Source organism: Sarcophilus harrisii, chromosome 1 (assembly GCF_902635505.1).
Source record: "Sarcophilus harrisii chromosome 1, mSarHar1.11, whole genome shotgun sequence".
Taxonomy (NCBI): Eukaryota; Metazoa; Chordata; class Mammalia; order Dasyuromorphia; family Dasyuridae; genus Sarcophilus; species Sarcophilus harrisii.
In genome coordinates, this window is record NC_045426.1 from 70986435 (window position 1) to 71011121 (window position 24687).

The 24687-nt window shown below is 35.2% G+C and overlaps 1 protein-coding gene across 6 annotated transcripts in view; it reads left to right on the forward strand.

Moving 5' to 3' along the window:
- The window catches only part of COBL (cordon-bleu WH2 repeat protein), a 335540-nt gene that overhangs the window by 282666 nt on the left and 28187 nt on the right, over window positions 1–24687 (forward strand). For all 6 annotated transcript variants that reach the window (XM_031957165.1, XM_031957173.1, XM_031957169.1 and 3 more), the window contains 3 exons: window positions 14384–14478; window positions 18867–20785; window positions 22065–22184. In XM_031957165.1, the coding sequence (XP_031813025.1) occupies window positions 14384–14478; window positions 18867–20785; window positions 22065–22184 (2134 nt within the window). The remainder of the gene's footprint in view (window positions 1–14383; window positions 14479–18866; window positions 20786–22064; window positions 22185–24687) is intronic.

Sequence of the window (24687 nt, forward strand, 5' to 3'; positions counted from 1 at the left end):
CTCCTGGAGAGGAGAGATGGTATTATTTTTGTTTCCTTTTATCCCTAATTCATAACATATAATCCCTTATGTACATCTACCACTTAATAAATATTGTTGATTAAGTTGAATTGGAAAAGTCCTGGAATCAGGAACTGAAGTCTGCCATTCACTTGCTAAGTAATCTTGGGAAGTAATTTCACTTTGCTGGGGAATAAAGGGTTCTGTGGTTAAATTCCTATTCTGATAGTCTAATTCAATTTTTCCTTCATTTTATTCTTCTATGCCCCTGTTCTTTGGACTTTAAAGCTGACAGATGTAAAAATTAATTTATATCTAATTGCTTTGTGTAATTTACTGGACTAACATGCCCCAGTCATTTTCCAACTAGTATATTAAATAAAGCAGCAAATGGCAGTGTATGTGACATTGAATTGTATTATGAACCCAATGTGCCTTCACATAATAAAAAGGGAGAATTTTTTTTAATAGGATTCAACTTTGTGATTAAAGATATTCCTTTCCTAGACGCCTCTTTAATCAACATGTCACTGGATAGGCAGTATACTTCTTGTACTCTGGAATGTTCAAGATGTGGACTAATAAATATTGAACAAAGATTTAATTATGAAAAACATTTACACTTCTGGACTTCCATAAAGCTATTCTTGTGATAGAATTATGGGGCTATAGTCTGAAGAGCCCATTTGCTTCCAGGTGATGCAATCCCAGACTAATAGCTGTTTTGCATATATTTTCATATATTAACACCACAGATTAATTTTCTTTTTAATAAATGAAAGCTTTAGATTGATTCTGGTTCTCCTTGAATTCACAAACCCTACTTTTAGTTAAGGGCTAAGGGCCTGTGTCCAGAGTTGACAAATTATTTTCTCCTTTCCTTCCCCTTCTCTTATAACTTGAATTTGTTTAGTCTCCTCATATTCTTTCCTCCTTCTACTTTTTCCCCACTCCTCTCTTCCCTTTAGTCTCCTCTCTTGCCTCTTTCCCATCTTTCTGATTCCTCAATAATGTGGAAAAATTAGTGATCACTGAATGTCAGAGTCTGTTCAGATTTGGAAGAGTGATATCATCTCCTAGATTTCCAGCATTTTAGCTCTTCAAACAAATTTAAGAAAATGATATACCAAAGGCAAGGAAGGCAGTGGATATAACAAAGAAGAATAGATTTGGAGACATAAGATATGGGCACAAGTCTCAGCTTTGCTGCTTGCTAGTTGTGTGACTTAGACAAATAATTTGATCTCTTTGAAAATGAGTTTCTTCATTTGTAAAATAAAATTAATACTTCATATCATTTTCCTTATTAAATTGCAGTAAAGAAAAGATTTTGTTAACTTTAAAGGGCTCTACAACTCTGAGCTGCTGCTGCTATCTATTCATAACCTCTTGAAAAGTAGCAAATGTGTTATTTCAGCTCTGTTCATATTCATTGCCTATTTACTATGCAAGATAACTGGGATTTAAGGGTGAGTTGTTTTTTTGTTTGTTGATCTGTGATTTCTTCAGTGAAAAGATAAGATTCTGAGAGGAATTCCCTCCACCAGTGCAGATCACTTTCTCTTTTATAGCTTATTGTCACTGTCAATTGCCTGGGCACTGAGATATTAAGTGACTTGCCCAATACCACACATTCTCTTTGTGTTAGAGACAGGACTTAAGTCCCCAGTTCTTTCTTATTCTAGGGCCAAACTTGAGTCCACTTCACCCTGTTGCCTTTCATTAGGATATGTACAGATATTTATCTATATTTATAAATGGATCAATCAATAGATAGATAGATAGACAGATAGGTAGATATATAGATAGCCCCTGCCTTCAAGGAGCTTACCTTTTACGCAGGGAAATAGAAAAAATACATAGATATAGGTATGCTATCATGTAGGGATTGAGGGTTGCAAAGGTGTGCTCTAAGAACAAAAAGAAGTCTTTCCACTGGAGATAGGGAAGGACACATGGAGGAGAAAATCTCTCATTTGAATATTGAAGGAAGATAAATAATATGAGACATAAAGATAAAGAAGAAGTGAATTTATTTCAGGAATGGATTCAAGTATGGAAGTAAACATTTATGCACATGGCTTTTTGATTATATGTTGGTCAGAGAAAGCATTGGGGACTGATTTTGATCAAATAGTGCATATGTGTTCAGAAAATCATGCAAGAAGAATACCAACCATGAATGGAGAGAATATCAAGTAGAAGTAAAGGCTCCATTTATAGAAAAAGTAAAGAAGACACCCCAACTAGTCCTGACCTCCACTGACCTTGTACTTAAGGCCAGTTTTACCTGTCTTTAGAAAACATCATAAACCAGAGATTGTCTGGGATTTAACATGTCATTTCATGTTAAGTAAAACCATCGTCAGAAAATAGATTCTCCCTTTTTGCCATTCTCATATTTGCCAGAAGCCCCTACCTTGACTTCTTATAATTTTTGTTAAGTTACTAGCATTTTTTAAAATACCACAGAATTGCCAATTCTTGGGATTTTTGACTCACTTTCTTTTTTTTAAATTTGTTCTCTCTTTCTTATACCATAGTTATCCCAAGCGTCTCTCTCTTTTTCCAACCAGAAAGACATCCCTATAATAAATAGTATTTTTAAGAAGGAAAAAAAGCAAATACATTTAAAAAAATCTAAAAATATATTCAACATGTGGACTCGTCATTGTCACTAAGGTGTGGATTGGGGGTGTCTTCTATTCTAATTCAGCTTGATCTATATAATTGTGTTACGTTCACTTTTGATTCTTTGATAATGTGGTAATTCTTCCCATTTATATTGTTGTAGTTATTATGAATATTTTATGACCTACTTTCATAAGGATAGTATTTTTGCTCCAAAATGTTTCTGATTCTGTACCTTAAAAAATATAATCTGAATTCAATCTTTGATTTTTTAGCATAAATTTCCTTGAACAATTAAATCACTAAAATCTTCAGGTATAAACTAAAGTACTTTACTTGATTCCTGATTTAAGAAAGATGCTTTTCATTAGTCACTCAGTAATCATTTCTTAAATGTTATTTTTTGTTCTACAGGGGCTACAAAGACAAAAATGTGGCAGATCTTGTCCTTAAGGTCTTGCCCTTAACTTTGATCTGAGCAGTTTATATTCTAAGCATCAAAACTTGAAAGTTATCATATCAGAGTCACAAATGCTGATTAAGTTGTTTAGGATTTTTTGTTTGTTTGGAGATTTTATTGCTTTTTAAATTTCTTTCAAGATCTCAAAAACTATCAAAATTTCTCAGGTATAGTCAATTTTTCTGAAGCTAGTTATTGGAGAATAATATGATTTATAAGAGTTCAGATCTAAATAGAACAAAACAAGAAAGAAAGAGAAAGAAACAAAGAAATGAAAAAAAGTGTCTACCTTTTGTTACAGAAGATCAGGATCAGAAAGACTAATGTAATCCCTGCCCTTTTTTTCCCATAGATGAAGAAAATGTGACCCACAGAGAGGAAATAAGTTGCCAAGGTCACCTAGTGAGTTAGTGTTCGAGGCAGGAAATTCCTGAGGTCACAGGTCTTCCTGGTAAACTTTTCCTTTTAACAAATTAGGTATTTATCTATTGTTTCTTACTCTGCCACTGAGACTGTTTCCTAGTCAGGCCCAGGTGTCAATGTACTCCCTGCCCTCTTCTCTACATCCTGCTTCCTGTCCACTTCTTCCAGCCCACAAGTTTTTTCTTTGATTATTTTCAATATCTGTCAATTCTTTTAAGAAATAGCGACCCAAGTGTGACTGACACCCAGTAGTCATTTTGATCCTGCCTGTTCCATAAGTTCTAGATTTTACTAATGATGATGCAAGAAATGATTTTTTTCTCTCTTATATTAACAATCATTTATTGTTAAGGAGTTCTAGGATTTTTTTTCTATTTCCTCATTCTCTAGCATACTCCTCAATCTTGTTCCCAGCTGGGAAGTCATCAAAAAGTAAAGAAATTCTACTTTAGGTGAATTCTAGCCCATTGTGTTTTCAGTCAGATATAAATTTAGGTGGAAGTAGATTCCCCTTTTTGTCTAGATTGCCCTAGACGGGTGGTAGTCTAGTATAGATAAGTCTCTGTGTCCAAAACTGAATGAAGAGTCTATGTCTCTCAAGCTTTTTATATATTGCATTAAAATCTGCCAGGAAGAATTTGAGTTCCTGGTATTGGAGCCCTCCCAAAGTGTTAGATTAACCTCCATAGCCTATTGATAGGCCAAGAAGAAACATGTTATTAATAAAGTAGTCATAGCATCTACATTAAATAAAGAATCCAAATAAAACTGGATTATAATAAAAAAGAAAAACTTCATATGTTTAATACTTTAGAGTTTGCTAGATCCTTAATATATATTATCTTATTTGAACCTCATTATTCCCTTGAGAGACAGATGCTATAGATGTTACTATCCTTGGCTTATAAATGGGGAAAGTGAGGGAAAGAAAGGTAAATGACAAGCTCACAGAGATAGTAAATGTCAACGGTAGGATTATGAAGTATGTTAAATTGAGGGTCTGGTTTCTTGGAGATGATCTGGAGTTCTTCTGTCTGTATCCTCATAAATAACAAGATCAAGAAAGATACTTCAATTAGATAGTCTACAGGTTTACAAATTTCGCAAAGCCCAGGCTGTTTTCCTGGAAGGACCTTGATCTTTCAGAATCTCTGCCTCCTATAACCAAGAGAGTACTAGTCAATTGACCCTAACAATAAGCCTGCTTTTTCCAACTTAAGTTTAGCAAGTAGCAAAACCAAGTTACTGTTTGTGCTATTTATTTTAGATATTTTATTTATTACTACAACTCTGATTGATTCATAGATAACACTGCATTTTACTAAGACTATTCAGACCAAGGTTTCAATTTTTAAAAATATAAAGAATATTAATAATCATATATGACCAAGGATGAGTAGTTTTAGTAACATTTTGAGATATAGGCTATATTTAGTAGCACTATCAATTAGAAAACTTTTGGTTGTTGAGTTATTTGCCAGAATCCAAGTATTTACTGAAGGTAAAATAACTGAACTCAAATATTGAACCCAAATCTCAGAGATTGCTGAGATCACTTCTATCTTAAAAGCATGTGATGCCATGACTTAATCCAAAATCCATGACTGAACACTGTATGTAAGGGAAGATTCCAACAAAAACTGCAACTAATAAATCAACCAGTCATCATTGGTTCTACATAATAAACCACACAATCTATTAATACAGACTGATTGAGGCATTAAGACTATTAAGATTTCAGGGAAGATAATTTTTAAGTTCTATCCAAACTGACTCAGCAGGGATGGTCTTTGTTCCTTGGTACTTAAATTATTTATTTTGTTGAAAATGTCTTTCCTTTTGAGATTTAAGATCCACAAATCTATAACTAACCATATGGTCCTTCTGCTGGTAGACCAATAGTTCCTGACCTTTTTAAATGTCATGGATCCCTTTGGCAGCATGATGAAACCTATGGATTCCTTCTCTCAATAATTTTTTAAAGTTTATAATTGAAGGAAATACTATATTTGTTAGAGATTAATAAAAATGAAGATATAAATTTTCCCACTCAAATTCATGGATCACCCTTCCCCTTCCAAAGTCTCCGCTTGAACCCCAGGTTAAGAACACATGCTTTAGACCATCAACTCTCTGGACCACACAGATCTTTAGACACTAACCGTAGGTAGATCTGCCAAAGGTTGGAATGTGATTTTTATCTCATGATCTTGAGAGTTCAAAGATCCTTGTTAAGTTCATAGATGTGAAAATTACTAGAATATGAAGTTTAAATAAGAAACATTGCTCAACCCAGAAGAATATTGTCATAGAAAGACCCATACCACAAATCAGTAGGAAGGGAGGAGTATAAGAGATTAAATAGAACTGAAGCCTAAAGTTTTGAAAAGGAGTAATAACAATTATAGCTTACATTTATATTGCATTTTAAACTTTACAGGTGACTTTACATATATTGTCTCATTTGATTCTCACAATATTCCTGTGAAGTATTTTTTCCATTTGAAAGATGAAAAAACAAGCTTTAGAGATTTAAATGACTTGCCTATGATCACACAGTTACAGTGATATAGGAAGAATTCTACCCCTTATGTTTCTGACTCCCAAAATCCAGCAAATTCTGCATCACCAAAAAAAAAAAAAAAAAAAAAAAAACCCTTAATGAGTTTAGATGAGTGGGTAAGCACTGGTCACTGTGGTAGTAATAAGAAGAGAGAAAGAACACAAATTAATATAGAGCTTAAAGGGCATATAATACAAAGTACTTTGCATGTACCTTTTTGCCTTCAATACTCTCAAGGACATTGTGATGTAGACAAGGCTATAAATCTAATACTTGCCTGGGATCACAGCTAAGTTAAGGCAGAATTGGGTCTTGAACTCAGATCCTGAGCATCCAAATCCAGGATTCTTTTCATTATTCTCCTGGTTCTCCAGGGAATATTGAGTGTTTGATTTATGCATTAAGAACTTATTTTGAATTTTTCACAAGAAGTTAATTTGAGGACTTATTTATGCTCTGAGATTTTTAAGTTTGATGAGTTGTAATTCTGGCAAGAATGCTCGATTTGGATGAAGAGAGGGGTCTGCATTTGAATCCTGTTTCTCCTTGTTTGTATGACCTCAAGTTAGTTATTTAACCTTTTGGGGCTTCACTTTCTAATTTTGTAAAATGGAGGGAGGAGGAAGGTGAAACAAACTAATTTCTAGTATCATTTCAGGCTCTATATAACTCTAGAAATTGGCCTAACCTCATTTAGTATCATAAAAATATTTGTTTTATTTAAATAAACTATCAGAGCTTAAAACTGCCCTAAGATTTTTGGGACTGTGTGTTGTGTATGTGTGTTTTTAATTAAACTAAGATTAAAACCCAAACTCTCTGCTTTTACAACCATTGTTCTTTATATACTTGGTTGAGAGACATAGTCTGAAATCCTGAATTTCAAAGTTACAGTGACTTCTGATAATAAAATAGCTCATTTCTTTTATAAACAACACATAAAAATCTAAGCAATGGAAGATAGGTGATCACTAAATGTAAGTACATCACAAATATTATTTCATTTTATCCTTATAGCAACTCTAACAGGTAGGCGTTATTTGTAAAACCCTATTTTACAGTTAAGGAAACTGAGGCACACAGATTAAATGACATATTCAAGGTTCACACAGCTAGTGTTTGAGGCCTTATTTGAATTTCAAGTCTTCCTGACTCTAGGCCTGTCATTCTCTTTCTTGCATTCTTAGCTGTAATAAAATACAACTTTATTTCTCTAGATAGTGTTCCTACCTACCTGAAATAATTTTGAGCAATCTTGCTCCTTTATGACATGCACAAGTACATAATCAGTTAGAATACAATGGGAAGAAAGGAGAGGTCCAGACAAAGTAGTTGGTGAAAATTGAAGCTAAGAGATAAAACTTGCGTCTCTTCTCTTATCAAATCTTTTATTAGTGTTCCATATTTCCCCTCTTTTCCTGGGCACCTTATGGAAGAGATGAAACAGTAGGAAAGGAGAGACAAAATTAATAAATACATTAGTCTTTTCCTTAATGTCTACAGGCAGGACCCAGTTCTAATTTTAAGAAAGTAGTTATACTTTTGCTTGGTCATGTATTAGAACTCCAATTCTTTTTAATTAAGGAAATTGTTTTAAAATCAAATACGTAATGATGGTGGTCATTAACTAAATGGCATAGATCTTTTTTTTTTTTTTCACTTTTAAGTTATAAAGTTTTCATTTCAAAAATGTTTTATTTTCTCCCCAAAAATAATCCTTTTAAGAGCACTTTGATTTGGAGCAGCTAAATGAAGAAGTAGATAGAGCACCAGCCTTAAAGTCAGGAGGACCTGAGTTCAAATGTGGCCTCAGATACTTAATACTTCCTAGTTGTGTGAGTCCAGGCAAGTCACTTAACCCTAATTGCCTTAGCAAAAAAAAAAAAAAAAAAAAAAAAAAAAAAAATACTTTTAATCCTACCTTCCCATTTTAATATTATTGGCTAGAACATTGTTCACATCCCTAAAGATCTCTTTTTTCCCCACTCTTATGAAAAAAATAGCACTAGAATAACATGACTTTGTTTTAAAAAAAAAAAAAAAAAAAAAACTCAAAATGCACCAGTTCTGCTATTTCTTTCATTTAATAAACTGTCATGAAGGGCTATCTCCCACGGTGCTAATTTGAAATCACTGCTATCCTATCTTTAATTTTGTCTCCAGCTGGGTAAGTGGTTGCTAAAGCTTAATTAGACATTGTGGTCTCAGCTCAGTGGAACACAATCCCTGCTGCTCAGCTACCCTCAGACCTCTGTATTCTTTGTTGGACAAATCCTACAAAGGGCAAGGAAGACCTAGGACTTCGGCTGACTTTTTTCTCAGGCTTTGACTTCAGATTTACTAGCTCTTGTCATTTGAGCACTTCTCATTTTACGACAGAAGTGGTCTGAAGGTTATCATGCTCTTTACAGAATCACGAGCTCTGTGTGAGAAAATGCCATTGGTAATGTTTATCCAACACATACAACCTGATCTCAGAATTGTCTCATATTTTTCTTGGGCTTGAGCCAAAATAAAACCGTCAACTAGAAACAGAGCTCCAGGTTTGGAATGGGAGAGTTTTTGAGGGAAAATATTAAGCTCCTATTTACTTCTGCTATAGGACTATTGTCTGGCCCAACCTAAAATTGGCTAATGTTTCAACCTAGTGACTAAATCTTCACACTTATATCCTTATCAGCTCTGTTGCCAAGCTCAAGACAAGCCTTTTTGCCTTTAATCCAATAATAATAATGATCTCGATAATAATAGCTAATATTTATATAGCATCTTAAGCTCTCCAAAGTCTCTATAAATCATCTCGTTCTGTCTTCACAATACCTGGGAGGTAGATACTATTATCATCTCCATTTTACAAATGAGAAAACTGAGGCAAAACATTTGTCCAAAGACACACGACTAATAAAAATCTATTGTGGAATTCCAGCTTAGGAGCTTTATCCAAATATTTGAGCAGGAATGGAGAAAATAGATTATGAAAGTAACTTAGGTTTGGGGGATGAATTGGTGTAGTTGACAGAAAGATAAATAGCAAGGGATTCAGTAGTAGATCATAGCTGAACTGGTCAACCATCAGGTAAAGATTGTGAAGGAAAAAGAATGGGTTTATGAGAGGAAAAACAGAATAAGATGTGTCTCATTCATTACTACCCAATTTTTTTTAAAGTGGAAAACAAAATGGTTCATATTCAAGATTAGCCAGTCTTAGAGAACATTCAGGGACTTGAACTAGAGTCTTCAGGGAAGAATCACTTTTCCAGCTGAGCAAGAAAGAGTAACAAAGGCCTCACTGGTAATCTTCATGCCCTTGTTGGATGTCCCTAATTTTCTATTCAAATTACCATTATTGGACTGTGATGTGCTGGACTTCCAGGGCAGGGTAGACTTATTCTGATTGTGGTTCACTCTTGTTTGAATTCCATGCTTAATAAAAACTTCAGTCTTTAATAGCCACAGGACTGAAAGCAAAATTTTTGAAGCCATATTTTTAATCCCTCAAAACTGCATTATACTTTGGTCCAGAAGGATAATTAAAAAGAGAAATCTTCTTTTAATGTATGTTCCATTATTAGAAATGGAACCACCAATATCTAAACTAAAAATCCATTCTCTGTTCTTATGTGGATTGATCTTTTCCAGAACCAGTGACCAGTAAATTTAAAGTCAATACTGAGAAAGTGACTACCTCACTACATCAAGTCTGTAATATAAAATGAAAGAATAATCTTAAGTATTGTTCATCACACTATATATATTTTCCTGAGAAGCATTGTATCATAATGGATAGGGAGCTGACTGGGAAGATCTGAAATACATCTTGGACATGTTACCCTGAACAAGTCATGTAACATGTTAGTCTCAGGTGAAGAGTCTAAAATCTTTTTGAAAAGAAACTGCTCTAGTCTTACATATATATTAAGAATTATAATGGACAAATCAAGAAGTTTCTAGAATTTATGCAAAAATCCCTAGATAACTCTCTTAAGACTAAGTAAACGTTAACCTATAATAATCACAGTATTCTTCCAAAACAAATATACCAACAGACATTCATTTAATATTTACTCTCTATCAGACACTATGCTGAGCATTAGGGAGATGAGGAAAAAACAAAAATTACCCCCACCCTCAAGGAGTTTACATTCTAATGAAAAAAATAATTTTAATCCTCTTAAATTAGGATCCAAATGTTCCATAAATATTTGACCTTTGGATTTTGTAGAATGTAAAATATTATAAATTTTCCAGATCATGTGGGTCCATGTTATTTATTGTTTTATAGATAAAGAAATGGATGCCTCAGAAAAATAAAATGACTTGCCAAAGACTCTGTAACTAGTTGTGGGCATTCAGAATGCTATTTTCATTTTCCATTTTCTACTTCTTCATATTTTAAAATTAAACTTATAAATTTAAATTCACTTAAAATGATGATATATAATTTCTCATGTAGGAGAAAAAAGTAGGGGGAAGAGGGAAACCATCCCAAGAAATACATTTGAACAATCTGAAACCAAAAATAAAATCTTGATGTTTTTTAAAAGTAATTCTTCCATTATTTCTTAATACAAATTATAGTTTATCATATAAATATGCAAATGTATACAGTATCCCTGTAAACTTCTTGAACTTAGAGAATAGTAGTGGTGGAATGATTCTTAGACATTTACTTGACAAGTGAGCAACCCTCTCATTTAATAGATGAGTCAGAGGAAGCTTAGAACTTCAGTGATCTACTTGAGTTCACACCCTGAGTTCACAGAGAAACCTAAGGCTTTGGTAAATGGCAAATTGGAAGGTTGGTAGAGGGCTCCAAAAACCCAGTGTTTACTTAAGGAGACCAATTTATCAGACTGAATTATGAATTTAAATAAAGATTGTGGAAATTGTATTTGACACATCCAAATCTGAGGGGAATTCACATTCATCTCACTTTTACCATCTGCAAATATTTCTTTAGATTTCATTAGATGTTGGCTGTTAATCACTTTAGAAATATTTTCAAGTTGGTAGTACAATAAGAAAATTAGTGTGTATAGTATATAGAATACTTCTTACAAAAGACTTCACAATCTAAAATCTATGAGATTTTATGTCACTAATCCTTCTATTGCCTATATGAAATAAATCATAATCATAATTATGATCCCACTTAATCCAGACAAAAGTTGTCTATTGATAGTCTGTGTCCTTATTAGGATGTGCGTGTGTTTTTTTAACATATTTTATTTTTATCAATTAAGCAGAATTTGTTTTCTCTCCTCCCACCTTCCTCCTACCCCTGCAATTGAAGGAAAAAAAAAAAAAAAAAAACCTTTATAACACATATGCATAATCAAGCAAAACAAATTTTCACCTTGGCAAAATCCAAAAGCATGTGTCTCATTCTGCAGTTTGAGTCCAAAATCTCCTTATTAGGAGTCTTGAGAGAGGAAAAATTAATGATACTACTTCTTTTCTGAAATCTGGATAAAATTGTGCTGATAAAATTGTTCCAGTAACAAACCTCCCAAGATTGAGCTTCCTGTTTGTAAAGTGAGCCTTAATGATTTGCATAAATCTTAATTACAGTGAAACATTCAGTGATGTGTACTGTAAGATTATTAGATGCAAGGCCACTGGACTCACTTCTGAAAGCTATAGGACATGGCATGAGCCATCTGCCCAGTACAAATAGCCCAGGATTGGAGAGAGGACTGAAATGAAAATATATAAAGATGCTCAAAATGGGTCTTATAATGAAGAGTTGCCCCTGTCAAATAAAAGCTTCTTGAGAGAGTTTTTGTTTCCGTTTCTCCAGTCCCTCCCTAACTACAATCCATCCTCTACTCACCTGTCAAAGTAATTTTCCTAAAGCATTACTCTGACCATGTCATCCTACCGTTCAGAAGCTCTAATGGCTCCCAAGTACTGTTTATCACTCAGAGCTTTCTATTCCTATTTTTCCAGTCTATTTTGCTTTCCCTCACAAAGGAGACTCCATCTCCAAATCCCTACTCTGTGCCTTTTCCCTAATTAGCCCCCAGGCCTGCAATTCTCCCCTTCCTCACCTTTGCTAAGTAGCTTCTTGATTTTCTTTAATACAGCTCAAATCTCACCTTCTGCAAAAACCTTTTATTGTTCTATTCTCCCCTCCCTCCATCCTGGACTTCATTGCCCCTCAACTCTCCTTCTGCCTCGCCTCTGAAATGAACTTCCTTCTACTCTATATAGTACGTAGTTATTCACATGTTATCCTGCCCAATAGAATATGTTTGTTTAAAGGCAAGAACTATGTTTTTGTCTTTCTTTGTAACTTAGTTTTTAAATACTTAGCACATTGTAAGGAATTAATAAATATTGTTGGTTGATTAACTGACCTTTTATCTCCAGTACTTGCATAGTGTCTGGAACAGATTAGGCAATTAATAAAAAATAGTTGAATAGATGAATGAGAGTAAGAGCCATCCTTGTTCTTAATAGGGCTTTCAATTTCCTTCAGCTAGGGTTCTGTGCTGTAATAAGGGGATACTTAGCTTGAAAAGTAGGACCCCAGAGTTCAGTCATAGTGAACTTTACCTGCCCTACTCACTCTATCAACCCAGCAGGGCCTTCCAAGTGAAGACCCAGAGATCCCATTTTATTCCCTCAGCCCCCAACTAGTAGTTTGGCCACATGGCTAAATTTAACAGTTCAGAGCCCACCCAGCTGGATAACCTATCTGTTCTTTAGGAAGAAAGGCGTGCATTCCCGTATGTCAAATATAGCCATATGAGAACATGCTGCAAAATTCAACCGCAGACTTTGGAAACAGAATAATTCTGAAGTTTCCATACAGTATCAGATACTTGCCCATCCAATAGTCTTGCATTCCATATGCCTGGATGTTTTGTTGTAACTCAGATTTGTGTATTTGTATATCATTTGTCGGTGACTGCTTTAGAATGACACAGATGTGCAAACAAATTCTGTTTGCACATTAAGTTTTCTTTGTACATCAGAATTAAAACTCAGACTCACTGACTCCACAGTGAATGGGAACTATTTCTTTGTGACATGGATTTTATTAACCCTTTATGTACCTCTCCTGGATGAATGTATTTAGTCAAATAGTGAACCCCAAAATAGGGGTGTTCCAGAGGGGCAAATGCCCGTTTGTGGTTTGAATTAGTTTATTCTAGTGTTTGCCAAAATGAATGGATTTTTTCCCCCTGAGTTTTCATTCAGACCTGTGTTTTCTTCAGTACAGGGAACTCTTTAAGTATAGAGACCACTTCTATTAATGTAGATCAGAAGCATTTGCAGTTTACAGCATTAGAGATTTACCTGGATGGCCAAGAAATGACTTGTCCAGGATCACACAGTGACAGAGGAAGGACTTAACCCTAGTTCTTTCTCACTCCAATGCTGGCCCTTCTAGCTACTGTTCCATTCCGTCTCTCAGAATGGATTTGAGATAAAAAATTTTCCCACTTAATAGTATTGTAATTTTTCCAATTACATGTAAAGATAGTTTTCTACACTCATTTTTATAAGATTTAGGGCTCCAAATTTTTCTTCTTTCCTCCCCTTTCCTAAGACAGTAGGCATTTTATTTAGGTTATACATGCACAATCATATTAAATGTATTTCCACATAATTCATGTTGTGAAAGAAGAATCAGAACAAAAGGGAAAAACCATGAGAAAGAAAAGAAAAACAACAAAAATGAAAATAACATGCTTCAATCTCCATTCAGACTCCATAATTCTTTCTCTGGATGAGTTTAGCATTTCCCATCATGAGTCTTTTGGAATTGTCTTTGATCATTGTATTGCTGAGAAAAGTTCAGCTAATCATAGTTGATCATTATACAATGTTGCTGTTACTGTGTACAATGTCCTCTGGTTGTGCTTATATCATTCAGCATCGGTTCATGTAAGTCTTTCCAAGCTTTATTGAAAGCATTCTGCTTAGCATTTCTTACGGAACAATAACTTTCAGTTAAGTTCATATACTACAATTTGTTCAGCCATTCTCCAGTTGATGGGCATCCTCTCAATGTCTGTTTTTTGCCACAACAAAATTGTTGCTATAAATATTTCTGTACATATGGATACTTTCCCTGTTTGTGATCTCTTTTGGATTCAGACCTAGTTATGGTACTACTGGATCCGAAGGGATGCGCAGTTTTATAGTCCTATGGGTATAGTTCCAAATTGCTGTCCAGAATGGCTGGATCATTTCATAGCTCCACCAGCAATACATTAATGTTCCAGTTTTCCCACATCTTCTGATACATTTTTAAAAGAGACTAAATCTGTTAATTTTTCTTGATTCTTCTCCAGAAATGAAAAAGCAATTACAGCAAAGGATGGTGATGACATCTTTATTAATGGCCAGCTCCAAAAACCCCTAGCAGAATATTATGAAGATCTAGAAGGTAACTCTACTTCCAAAACCCTAATTTTAATAGTATTATGTAGCTATAAATTCCTATGGTTTACAAATGCATATGTATATATACAAAAAGACATGTTTAAATTCATCTGAAAATGCATAGTGTATATTCACATATAGGTATATGTGTGTTTGTGTATATATACATGCATATATGTATAGTATATATTTACATACAGGTATGTGTATGTTTATGTGTAGATATATACACGTGTATATTAAATATGTGTATGAAATATAAAATGTATACATATTGCATGCATGTATATGTATAGTTTTTAGAGATATACACAGAAAATCATATGTGTATATATATATATATGTATATGTACATATGTATATATGCATATAATCCAGACTTGGTGATTTCATCACTGAAAGGAGCTCTCAAGGAGGCTATTTCCCCAGTCAATTGGGGCATTTACTCTTCTATAAATTATAGTCTTAGAGAATACTTAGACCAAAACCATTGAGTCACTTGATGAGAGTCAGAGAGTCATGACTTGAAACCACATTTTGTGACTCCAAGGTAGCTCTCTATCCACTGCACTATGACATCTTTCTTATATGTATTTAAATAAATGTGTGAATAACATATGTATATTATTCTTTATAGCTCCCCAATATATTTTAGAGAGACCAAGAAATTTGAAAATGAAATACTTTATGTGTATATTTGTTGATATCCTATTGTTTGGATTGATAACTTATGTTCCTTAAAATAATTTTTTTCATAATGTGACTGTTAAATTAACCATCTCTTCTAAAAATCATCAAATGTAAGAATCAAACCAAAGTCTGTTTTTTTATATTTCCAAGGTAAGATTGATGCATCTTTTTGATGACTAACACACAACTTCAGAAAAATAAAATCTATATGGCTTAGATGATAGAGTATTTGTTTTTAAAGACGTAGAGAAGTTAAATCATTATATTGAATGTTAGCAATATGGGTATTAGAGATACAGTTTCCCTTAGTCCCTTCTATAGTTGAAGAAGCCACCAGAGTTCCAAATCTGGTTTCTAAGAGTAATGAAGGTGGTAAGGTATATTCTCCCACCATAAGGGGAAACTTCAAGGAGGGAAGTTTAATTTAATTTAATTCAGTGAACAAGGAAAACAGCTTTGAAACAAAAGGATCATTGAAACATATAGAAAAGAATAAGAAAGAGATTGAGAAATCTGCAAAATAAAGTCAACAGGGAGGTTTGTTTTTTTTTAATAGCCTTTTATTTACAGGTTATATGCATGGGTAACTTTACAGCATTGACAATTGCTAAACCTCTTGTTCCAATTTCTCCCCTCCTTCCCCCTACCCCCTCCCCCAGATGGCAGAATGACCAGTAGATGTTAAATATATTAAAATATAAATTAGATACACAATAAGTATACATGACCAAACTGTTATTTCAACAGGGAGTTTTGATGATTTATATTCAGAATAACTGAACTTCACAGCACTGTACATATAACTTCTACTTGTTCATCAGTCAGTAAAATTCACAAAGCAGCTAATGTGTGAAAAACATCATATGAGATGCTGTTGAAAGGTAGAAAATCCAGCCTATATCTACATTCTTGGCAATTTGACAGCTGCAGGAGTGTTCCAACCATAACTTTAAGTCAAACCAAAAAGCCATGGTCAGCAGCAACTGTGTCTTGGAATCTTTGCTAATCACATGCTATGAAGACTGATCATGACTGATTGATTTAACTGGAAAGTACAACTGGGAACAGTTATGAAATCATTTTGCCATTTTGTGTATGGATATAGCCAGTGAGTGCCAAGTATTTTCATGGCACTTACATTCTAAATGGAGAACAAAGTACATACATATCACATAACATATAAATAAGTAATGTGGTATAAACTGGAATTCTCAGCATCTCCCAAATACACATCTCAATGTTGAGGGCCTCTGATTTCATGAATATGGAAATTATCTCCATCATCAGCATAGCCCATAGATAACTTAGAGCGTCTTAAACTGTTAATTGCAATTTTGAGATTCAAAGAGACTATATGATTTAGGATCACAGGATCACTGATGTAGAAAGAATTTCAGAAATCATTTTATCCAATAACTACATTTTACAGATAAGGAAATTGAGGTCCAGTGAAATCAAGTGCCTTACTTATGTAGTCAAAGAGCTAGTAAATAATCTGAAATGAGACTTGGACCTAAGTTTTCCTGACATCAAGTTTAGCACTGTTTACTAACTACATTGTCTCTGCCATCCACAGATTAACTTTCTTCTACTTCCATGTTTATTCATGCCATCCTCATAATTTAGGTTTAGAATGCCTTCCCTCTGCTGGTCCCGACTTTCCCTTTTGGAAACTTACTTATCTTTTAATGGTGGAATTCAATTGCTGTCTCTTTTTTTAAGTATTGCTTCATCTCCCTTTCTCTCTCCCAGATCTCATTGACAAGTGAAATTCTGTGCTTTAAACATCCTTTATTTTTTAATTGTATTTTTTGTGTACATCTTCCTTTACCAAAACTCCACTCCCTGAGATCCTTGATGGTAGCCTTTTATCTGATTTATCTTTCTTTATTCCTGCTAGCAGCCAGCATAGTAGATTGCACATGTAATATAAACTCAAGAAATTTTTGCTAAATTATAAAATGAACAAAACTCAATACTAAGTAATATGGGGACTAGTTGGGAAAGTACTCCTAGAAAAATGTCATTTTAGTAGGATTTTGCAAATGACAAGGCTTGAATTAGAATAACACGATTAGAGGGATATTTGAGAGATGGTTGCATCATTAATGAATAAACATTAGTATTCCAGGAGCTGGTTAAGTTCTCAAGGACCTTCTAGTTCAACATTTATCCAAATAGAAATGCCTTATATAGCATCCAGTTTTGGTTAAAGATCTCTAATGAGGGAGAACCACTTTTCCCCAGTAAAAGGAAACTGCCTTTTACTTGTACTAAATTAATACTATAGAACTAAAATTAATACTATAAAATGAATTTCTGTTAAAAGAAAGATAGATATAAATTCCATTTAAATCAATGAACACTTATTAAGTATCTAGTGTATACAGTGTTCTGCTGGGAATATAAAGACAATATCCATCAACTGTTCATTGAATACCTACTATATTCTGGGAACTATGCTCAAAACTAAATAATATCTACCCAAAAGGAGCTGGTAGTATGAGGGGAGATAGTGAGTATATAAATGTTTGTACATAATAACTCTTAAGTAGCTAACTGCTTATGCCCTCAAGGAACTTATAATAGGGAAAGTGGGATGAGGGTCAGGGAATACAATATGTAAAACCTGTGTTTATATTTTACTATACTAAGGAACTTATTCTAAGAATAAATTGAGAGCAAAAGAGAATCTTATTCTAAGAATTTAGATTCTCTCAAGCAAAACTCAAAACTGAGTTATGAAATTGGAAATCAAATGCAGTACAACTGAGAAGGAAAATAACAGACTGTATCATATTTTATTGAAATACCTTCAATATTTTTCTTGTGCAGCAATTTATCTAAATATATATATATACATATATTGGATTTAACTATATTTTAACATTTGTAACATGCATTATATTACTTGCCATCTAGGGGAGGAGGTAGGGGGAAGGAGGAGAAAATTTGAAATGCAAAGTTTTGCAAGGGTCAGTGTTGAAAAATTATCCATGCATATATACTTTGTAAATAAAATGTTTTAATAAAAAAAAGAAATACCTTCAATAAGCTACTTTATAGACTATGTCTCTGGTCAATTCAGATAGTGATACAGATGATGGACTTATTTGACACATAATTTGTGTTTATATGTGAAAATTCTAAATCAGTCTTGCCACAATCTCAGTGTTTTAAAGCCTGCTTCATAATTTAGGGCTTTGAAAAAGGTTTATAATGATTTTGTTCCTTTCTACTCAAGCTGTCACCATATATTTCATTAAGGCGTGATAGTTGGAACAAGTTTCTGGTGTCTTATTTTGCTTTACTTCAGATATCATATGAGGAACTAGGAGGTAAAAAGCTAAAATGAACTTTGAATGTTGATGCTCTAAAGCTGTTTAAACAAAGGGTTAGATTTAGAAAACTATTTTTAACTGTAAAAACAATGGCAGAATGTTGTTTTAACTAAGCACCTCACCTGGAAACATCATAAACTGCCAACATTTCTCCCATCACATTATGTAAGATGAGAATCTGGCCCAGGATATATGTAGATTGTAAACTGGAATGACTTGTAAATATATGTAAATATCTTATACAAATGTTACCAAAGAGAACCAAGCTCATGGTTATGACTACACTGAAGAATTGGCATAGGAACTATATTACTGGGGCCAATTTGAGAAAATGTTCCTTTCTATGTTTTTTTTTTTTCAGAAATGGAAGATAGTTATGAAACAGAGACCACTTCTTTAACAGATTCCACAAATGGTGGGCTCAGTTCCCATGGACAAGAGGCTATAGTCTCTAAAGATAATGCTTACACAATTCCAGTGACATTTATAGGAGAAGTTTTAGATGACCCTGTTGATCTGGGGACTTTCATCAATAAAAACAATAATGCAGGTTCTTTTGATATGGAGCGTATGACTAATAAAGCAACTTACATAACTGAGAAGCCCTTGTATGACCAGTCCTACAAGTCAAAAGCCAGCAATCTACATGTGAAAAAGAGGGAGAACATGTTTGAATCTTACGTTTCTTCAAGTGAAATGAAAAAAGAAAAAGAGTTGATATCATCCAATAATGGCAAAAATACTTGTCCAAGTGAACTAAAGCCCAACGTGGCTTCTTCCACCCCTAAACCTGCAATGGGTGACTCGTGTTTGAAAGAAAAAAACCATCAGGACTATGAGTCAAATGGCATTCAAAGGTCCCACATGTCAAAGAAAATTATTTCAGAACTGATGATGGAAAAGCAAACCAGTGATAAAAATGATCTCATAGTGCCACCATCATGGTATTGTCGGGGCCAAAACCCAGTAGGACCTAAAGCTGGCCTTACAACCTATAAAATTGTTCCTCCAAAATCAGAGAGGAAATGCTATGATCGAGGAGTGTCCCTCTCAACTGGTGCCATTAAGATAGATGAATTAGGCAATCTAGTTAGCCCACATGTTGATGGGAAGAAGTCTACCGTGATACCATCTGTTGGGGAAATGGAGACACTCCCCATTGGGAAAGTAAAGGAATTCTGGAGATCAAACTCCATAGAGAGACATCCTGACGGACCCCTAGATTATGCTAAAAGAGCTGTGGCTACTCTGCCATTAAAACAACATCATAAAGAAACTAAACTCAAAGCAGAACCAGAAATCCTGGGCCCAAAGCTAAAACCATCACAGACAGCTGCCCACAAAGTGGGTGAAAACAATTCTGAACTAGAAAAAAGCAAACCACCTGCCTCGGTCCCCAGCACAACTCAGGCAAAAGCACCAGTTGCCACATCAGCGAACCCTACTGGAGAAGTCCTCTCCTTTCTTAAACCTCAGAGAAGAACTTCAAGCCAATATGTTGCCTCTGCCATTGCAAAACGGATGGAATCTCCTCCAATCAACACGATTTCCCTCCACAAGAGTGAGAGAGAGCCAAGCAGATGGGAAGGCAGGAAGTTCAGACAAGACTTAGCCCCTCCTCCTGAAAATGAGAATCTATTAAACAGTACCCATCCCCTAACAAAAGCATCTAAAAATGATCCCAAGAGGTCCTATTCTGATTGTTGGGTTGGCCATGGAAAGGAATCGGTTAAACTTACCCCTGGAGCTTCTTCTGAGATGGAAAACACAGGAGCAAATATCAAGCACACTGTTCAAGACAGTTCTGCAGACAGTTACAGGCAAAGAATTAATGGACCACCAACTAAATCTCCCCCCAGTACTGATTATTCCATAGAGGAAGTTTGTGGTTCCAATGGAAAACACAACTACCAAAAGACCACTTCTGAATGTGACTCAAAAGGCAAGGCAGAAAATACAAATTCTTTGGTCCCTAAAAAGTCACCAGGATTCCAAACTTCTAGTAGCTCTGCTTTGAACACCACTAAGTGGCTTTGTGTCAACAATAGTGAGCAGAATGGTGCAGGTGTAAACAGCCAAGATACTTTGAAAAGGGAAGATAGATCAGATGTCTTATCTGATCGTGATAATGAATTTGAGAGTCCCCTACAAGCGACTGTATTTGGGCCCAAGAAGAAATTCAAACCTGTTGTCCAGAAACCAGCACCTAAAGACACTTCATTGCACAGTGCTTTGATGGAAGCCATTCAGACAGCAGGAGGAAAAGAAAAACTCAGAAAGGTAAAGGAAAAGCTTGGCTGTGGATGTGGGGTATTAGGAGCTCTCCAGGTCAGCATTAAATTTTGTGCCTTCTTCTACTGTAGGAAAGAGGGACTACTGTCCCTGTGATTTCAGTGATAGAGGAAACTCCTCAATAGGGTAACTCCTTCCAGTGCAGGTTGATATTTTCTTGATAATTCATGGTCTTAGAGAGTTTTATAGAGTACTGAAAGGTTGAGTGACCTTTCACTCATTATGTTTCAGGATCAGAGATTGAATGCAGATTTTCTCAGCTCTTAGACCAGCTGTCTGTCCATTCAACAAAGTTGGAATTATAACTAGGCTAAGCTTAATTTTTCTGAGCCTAGAAAATTATTTTTCTTATAATTTAACCTGATCCCTCAATAAATAGTTGGCTAAAAACATTGACAATAATAGCATTTCTAATAATAATAGCTAGTATCTATCTAGCGCTTTAAGGGTAGCAGAGCGCTTTACAAATATTATCTAATTTTATTCTCATACTCTTGGAAGGTTTTATTACATCTTTATTTTAAAATTAAGGAAACTGAGGCAAGCAAGAATTAAGTGACTTAACTAGAGTCACACAGCTAGTAAGTATCTACGGCTAGTTTTTTAATTCAGGATTTCCTGACCCCATGTCCCGATCTCTACACATATCTCTTAGCTATCAAAATGAGTGCATTAGAATTTCCTTACCTCTCTCTAATTCTAGAGGCAGAAGAGAAGGGCCATAGAATAATCTATCAATCAGTAACTTTATAGGTTAATATTGAGGCAGTAACAACAGATTTCCAAGCCTTTTGGGTGCTTTCTGAGCTTGACTAAATGACAGAAGTTTTTAAAACCTGGTGATGTAGAAACTAAAGAATTTCTATTAACCATCTTGCTCTATTATATTATTCAAGAGCTTCTTTTGATTCTATAAATACTCTATAATTCAATAAATAGAATACTCTAGATTGAAACACTCTAAAATGCTATAAATAAATATATTGTTATATTGTATAGTAGCATCCTTCTATACCAGGAAGGAAAATGATAGGAGCATATTAAGTGAAAAGAAATTGAAGTTAATGACTAATATCACATGACTATAGCTAGTTAAAGGTCATTACAAAAACAGGATTCTATGTAGAAATTTTTAATATAATCTAACAGGTATAATTGGGGGGAAAACAATTACTTGGCCCCAACCAGTATTTAGTGATTTTCTTTTGTGCCTTCATAAACATTTTCTAACCACTGAATAAAATCTGTTGAAACATTAATATTCTAGACTGCAGAACATAGCCCAGAGGGAAGTCTAAAGAAACCCTCATACACAGAGCCTGAGAGTGAAAGGTCAGCCCTATTAGCAGCAATCAGAGGTCACAGTGGTTCCAGCAGCCTGAAGAAGGTAAGGAAAGAGCAACTCTTCCTTTATTATTAAATAGCATCATATCTGAATAAGTTGATATTTTGTTGATTATCTTGGGCATATTCTAGGCCAGATGCTGCAGAACAAGCTGTAAGGATGGGAGGAGGGGGAAGGGAGAATTCAAACATTTAATAAAGGTCCTTCTGCCTTCAGCATTCTTTCTGCTTGGGTCTCTCTAGGAGAGAGCATCCCTCACCTACCCCAAAGACAAACAATGGCCTGCACACTCTTACATGACCCATCCCTTCAGAGTAAAATGTTTCTGCTTCAAGGACTTCCCTCCTCCCTTGCCTAAACCACTGAGTTCAGTCTCTGAAAACAGGAGTGTCCCACCAATCAATAAGTACCAATCAATAAGAATATTCAGTCCCTACTGTGTGCCAGACCTTGTGCTAAATATTAGGGATACAAAATTACATGGTTCTGCTTCAAGGACTTCCCTCCTCCCAGTGTTTAAACTACTGAGTTCAGTCTCTGAAAATAAGAGTGTCCCACCAATCAATAAGTACCAATCAATAAGAATAATCAGTCCCTACTGTGTGCCAGACCTTGTGCTAAATATTAAGGGTACAAAATTACATGGTTCTGCTTCAAGGACTTCCCTCCTCCCAGTGTCTAAACTACTGAGTTCAGTCTCTGAAAACAGGATAATGTCCCACTAATCAATGAGTACCAATCAGTGTAATCTGAATATTCAGCCCCTATTATGTGCCAGGCCTTGTGCTAAATGTTAGATATACAACCTACACTCAGAAAACTTTCATTTTATCAAAGGAGACAACATGTAAGTTTATTAATATTTTATTTACTAGAATGGGTTATTCAGACCCAGCTTCCCTAATGAGTGAGGAAAGGCCCAGAAACTTGTATGGGAAGTGTAGCTTCAAACACTTGCATTGTTTCCTCCCTACCCTGGGAAAGACAGAGGTTCTCAGGGAATGTATGCAAGGATTGCAGGGTTTGGAGGTGATTCTAGGAGAGATTCAGGGAGCAAAAACTGCTGCCTCAGTATAAAAGTTGATTTGGGTGGGGGAAAAGCAAGACAATTTTCTAAGGAAGGGACTCTGTAGGATTTTCCGCATCATACCAAAGTGACATTTCTTTGCAGTACTAAGTCACCACGTGTCAGGAAACAGCCAGCATGGTGGCCATCCCCAAAGAGCTTGAGTGCTGAGCCTGCATATACGGTCAACCCAAAGAGCAGCCACTAGCACAGCCCTTGGGACGGCCTTCTTTCTAAGAAGTAGGGACAGAATAAATACAAGGTAATTTTGGAAGAGGGCCAGCACCTGAAGGGAGCCAGAGAGGTGGATATGGAATAAAGGAAAGGAAATTCTGAGCAGGAGGATGTTACAGAGGATGATTAGTGCATAGCATTTGGATGTGGAACAGCCCATGTTCCTAGAGAACCCTGGACCTCCCATTTGCCTTTGTGACTTCTAACACTGAGTAGCACTTCTCAGTGTCAGTGTTTATCTTCAGACGGGTCCTCTTGGATAGAAATTGTTCTATTTTAGTCTTCGAAAACCCAGCACCAAACACAGTACCAGGCCCATAATAGAAACTTCATAAATACTTACTAGTTCACGTTCTAGTTCATTGTGGAATCACTTTCAGCTGCCATTTTTCCCAGAAATTCACCACATTCATTCAGTCACAGAGAAGAGGAAGGTTCTTTGGCATAGAGCTCTGCTAATTTTGTGCCTTATTTAGCTTCAGATGGATGAGTGATGTCCGCTGGAGTCCTCATTTTCCATTCTCTGGTTGTCATATTTGGTCATTTTCCTCCTCACAATGTCCATCCTCTTCTCTCCTTTCACACAGCTACAATTCTAGTTCAGGTCTTCATCACTTTGCTCCTGAATTGTTTCAGTAACTTTCTTCTAATTGCTTTCTCAACTTCCATTAGAAGGTGAGCTTTTTGAGAGCAAGGGACTTATGTCTTTCTTTGTGTCCCCAGTAGCACAGTGCCTGACCCTTGATAAGGTCTTAATAAATGCTTGTTGATTGACTGGCCCAGAAAAGAGAATGCTGGAGGCTGAGGGATGTTCACTCTTGAAATCCCCTTCCTCAGGCTATGTATTACCCACTTCTGGACCATAGAATTTTGAAGTGAATTAAAAGAATTAAAGTAACATTCCCCTAATATTTATCCAATAGTGTTAATAATGTCAATTACTGAGACAGCTGGGTGGCTCAGTGGATAGAGTGCTGGGCCTGGAATCAGAAAGACCAAGTTTTACATCCAGACTCATGAGAGACTGAGAAATAAGAGAATTTGAAGATGATTCCTCACTCTTGAGTTCCTTAAACTGTAGGAGATCATACAGACCCCCCCCCAAAAAAAATAACTTAAGTATATTTACAGAGTAGCATATCTAATGATAAAACATTAATAAATAATGAATTGAGCAATGTGACTGAACAAACCTGTCTCCCATTGCCTTCCTTAAGAAGTAAGATACACAGCCCCAATGATCTT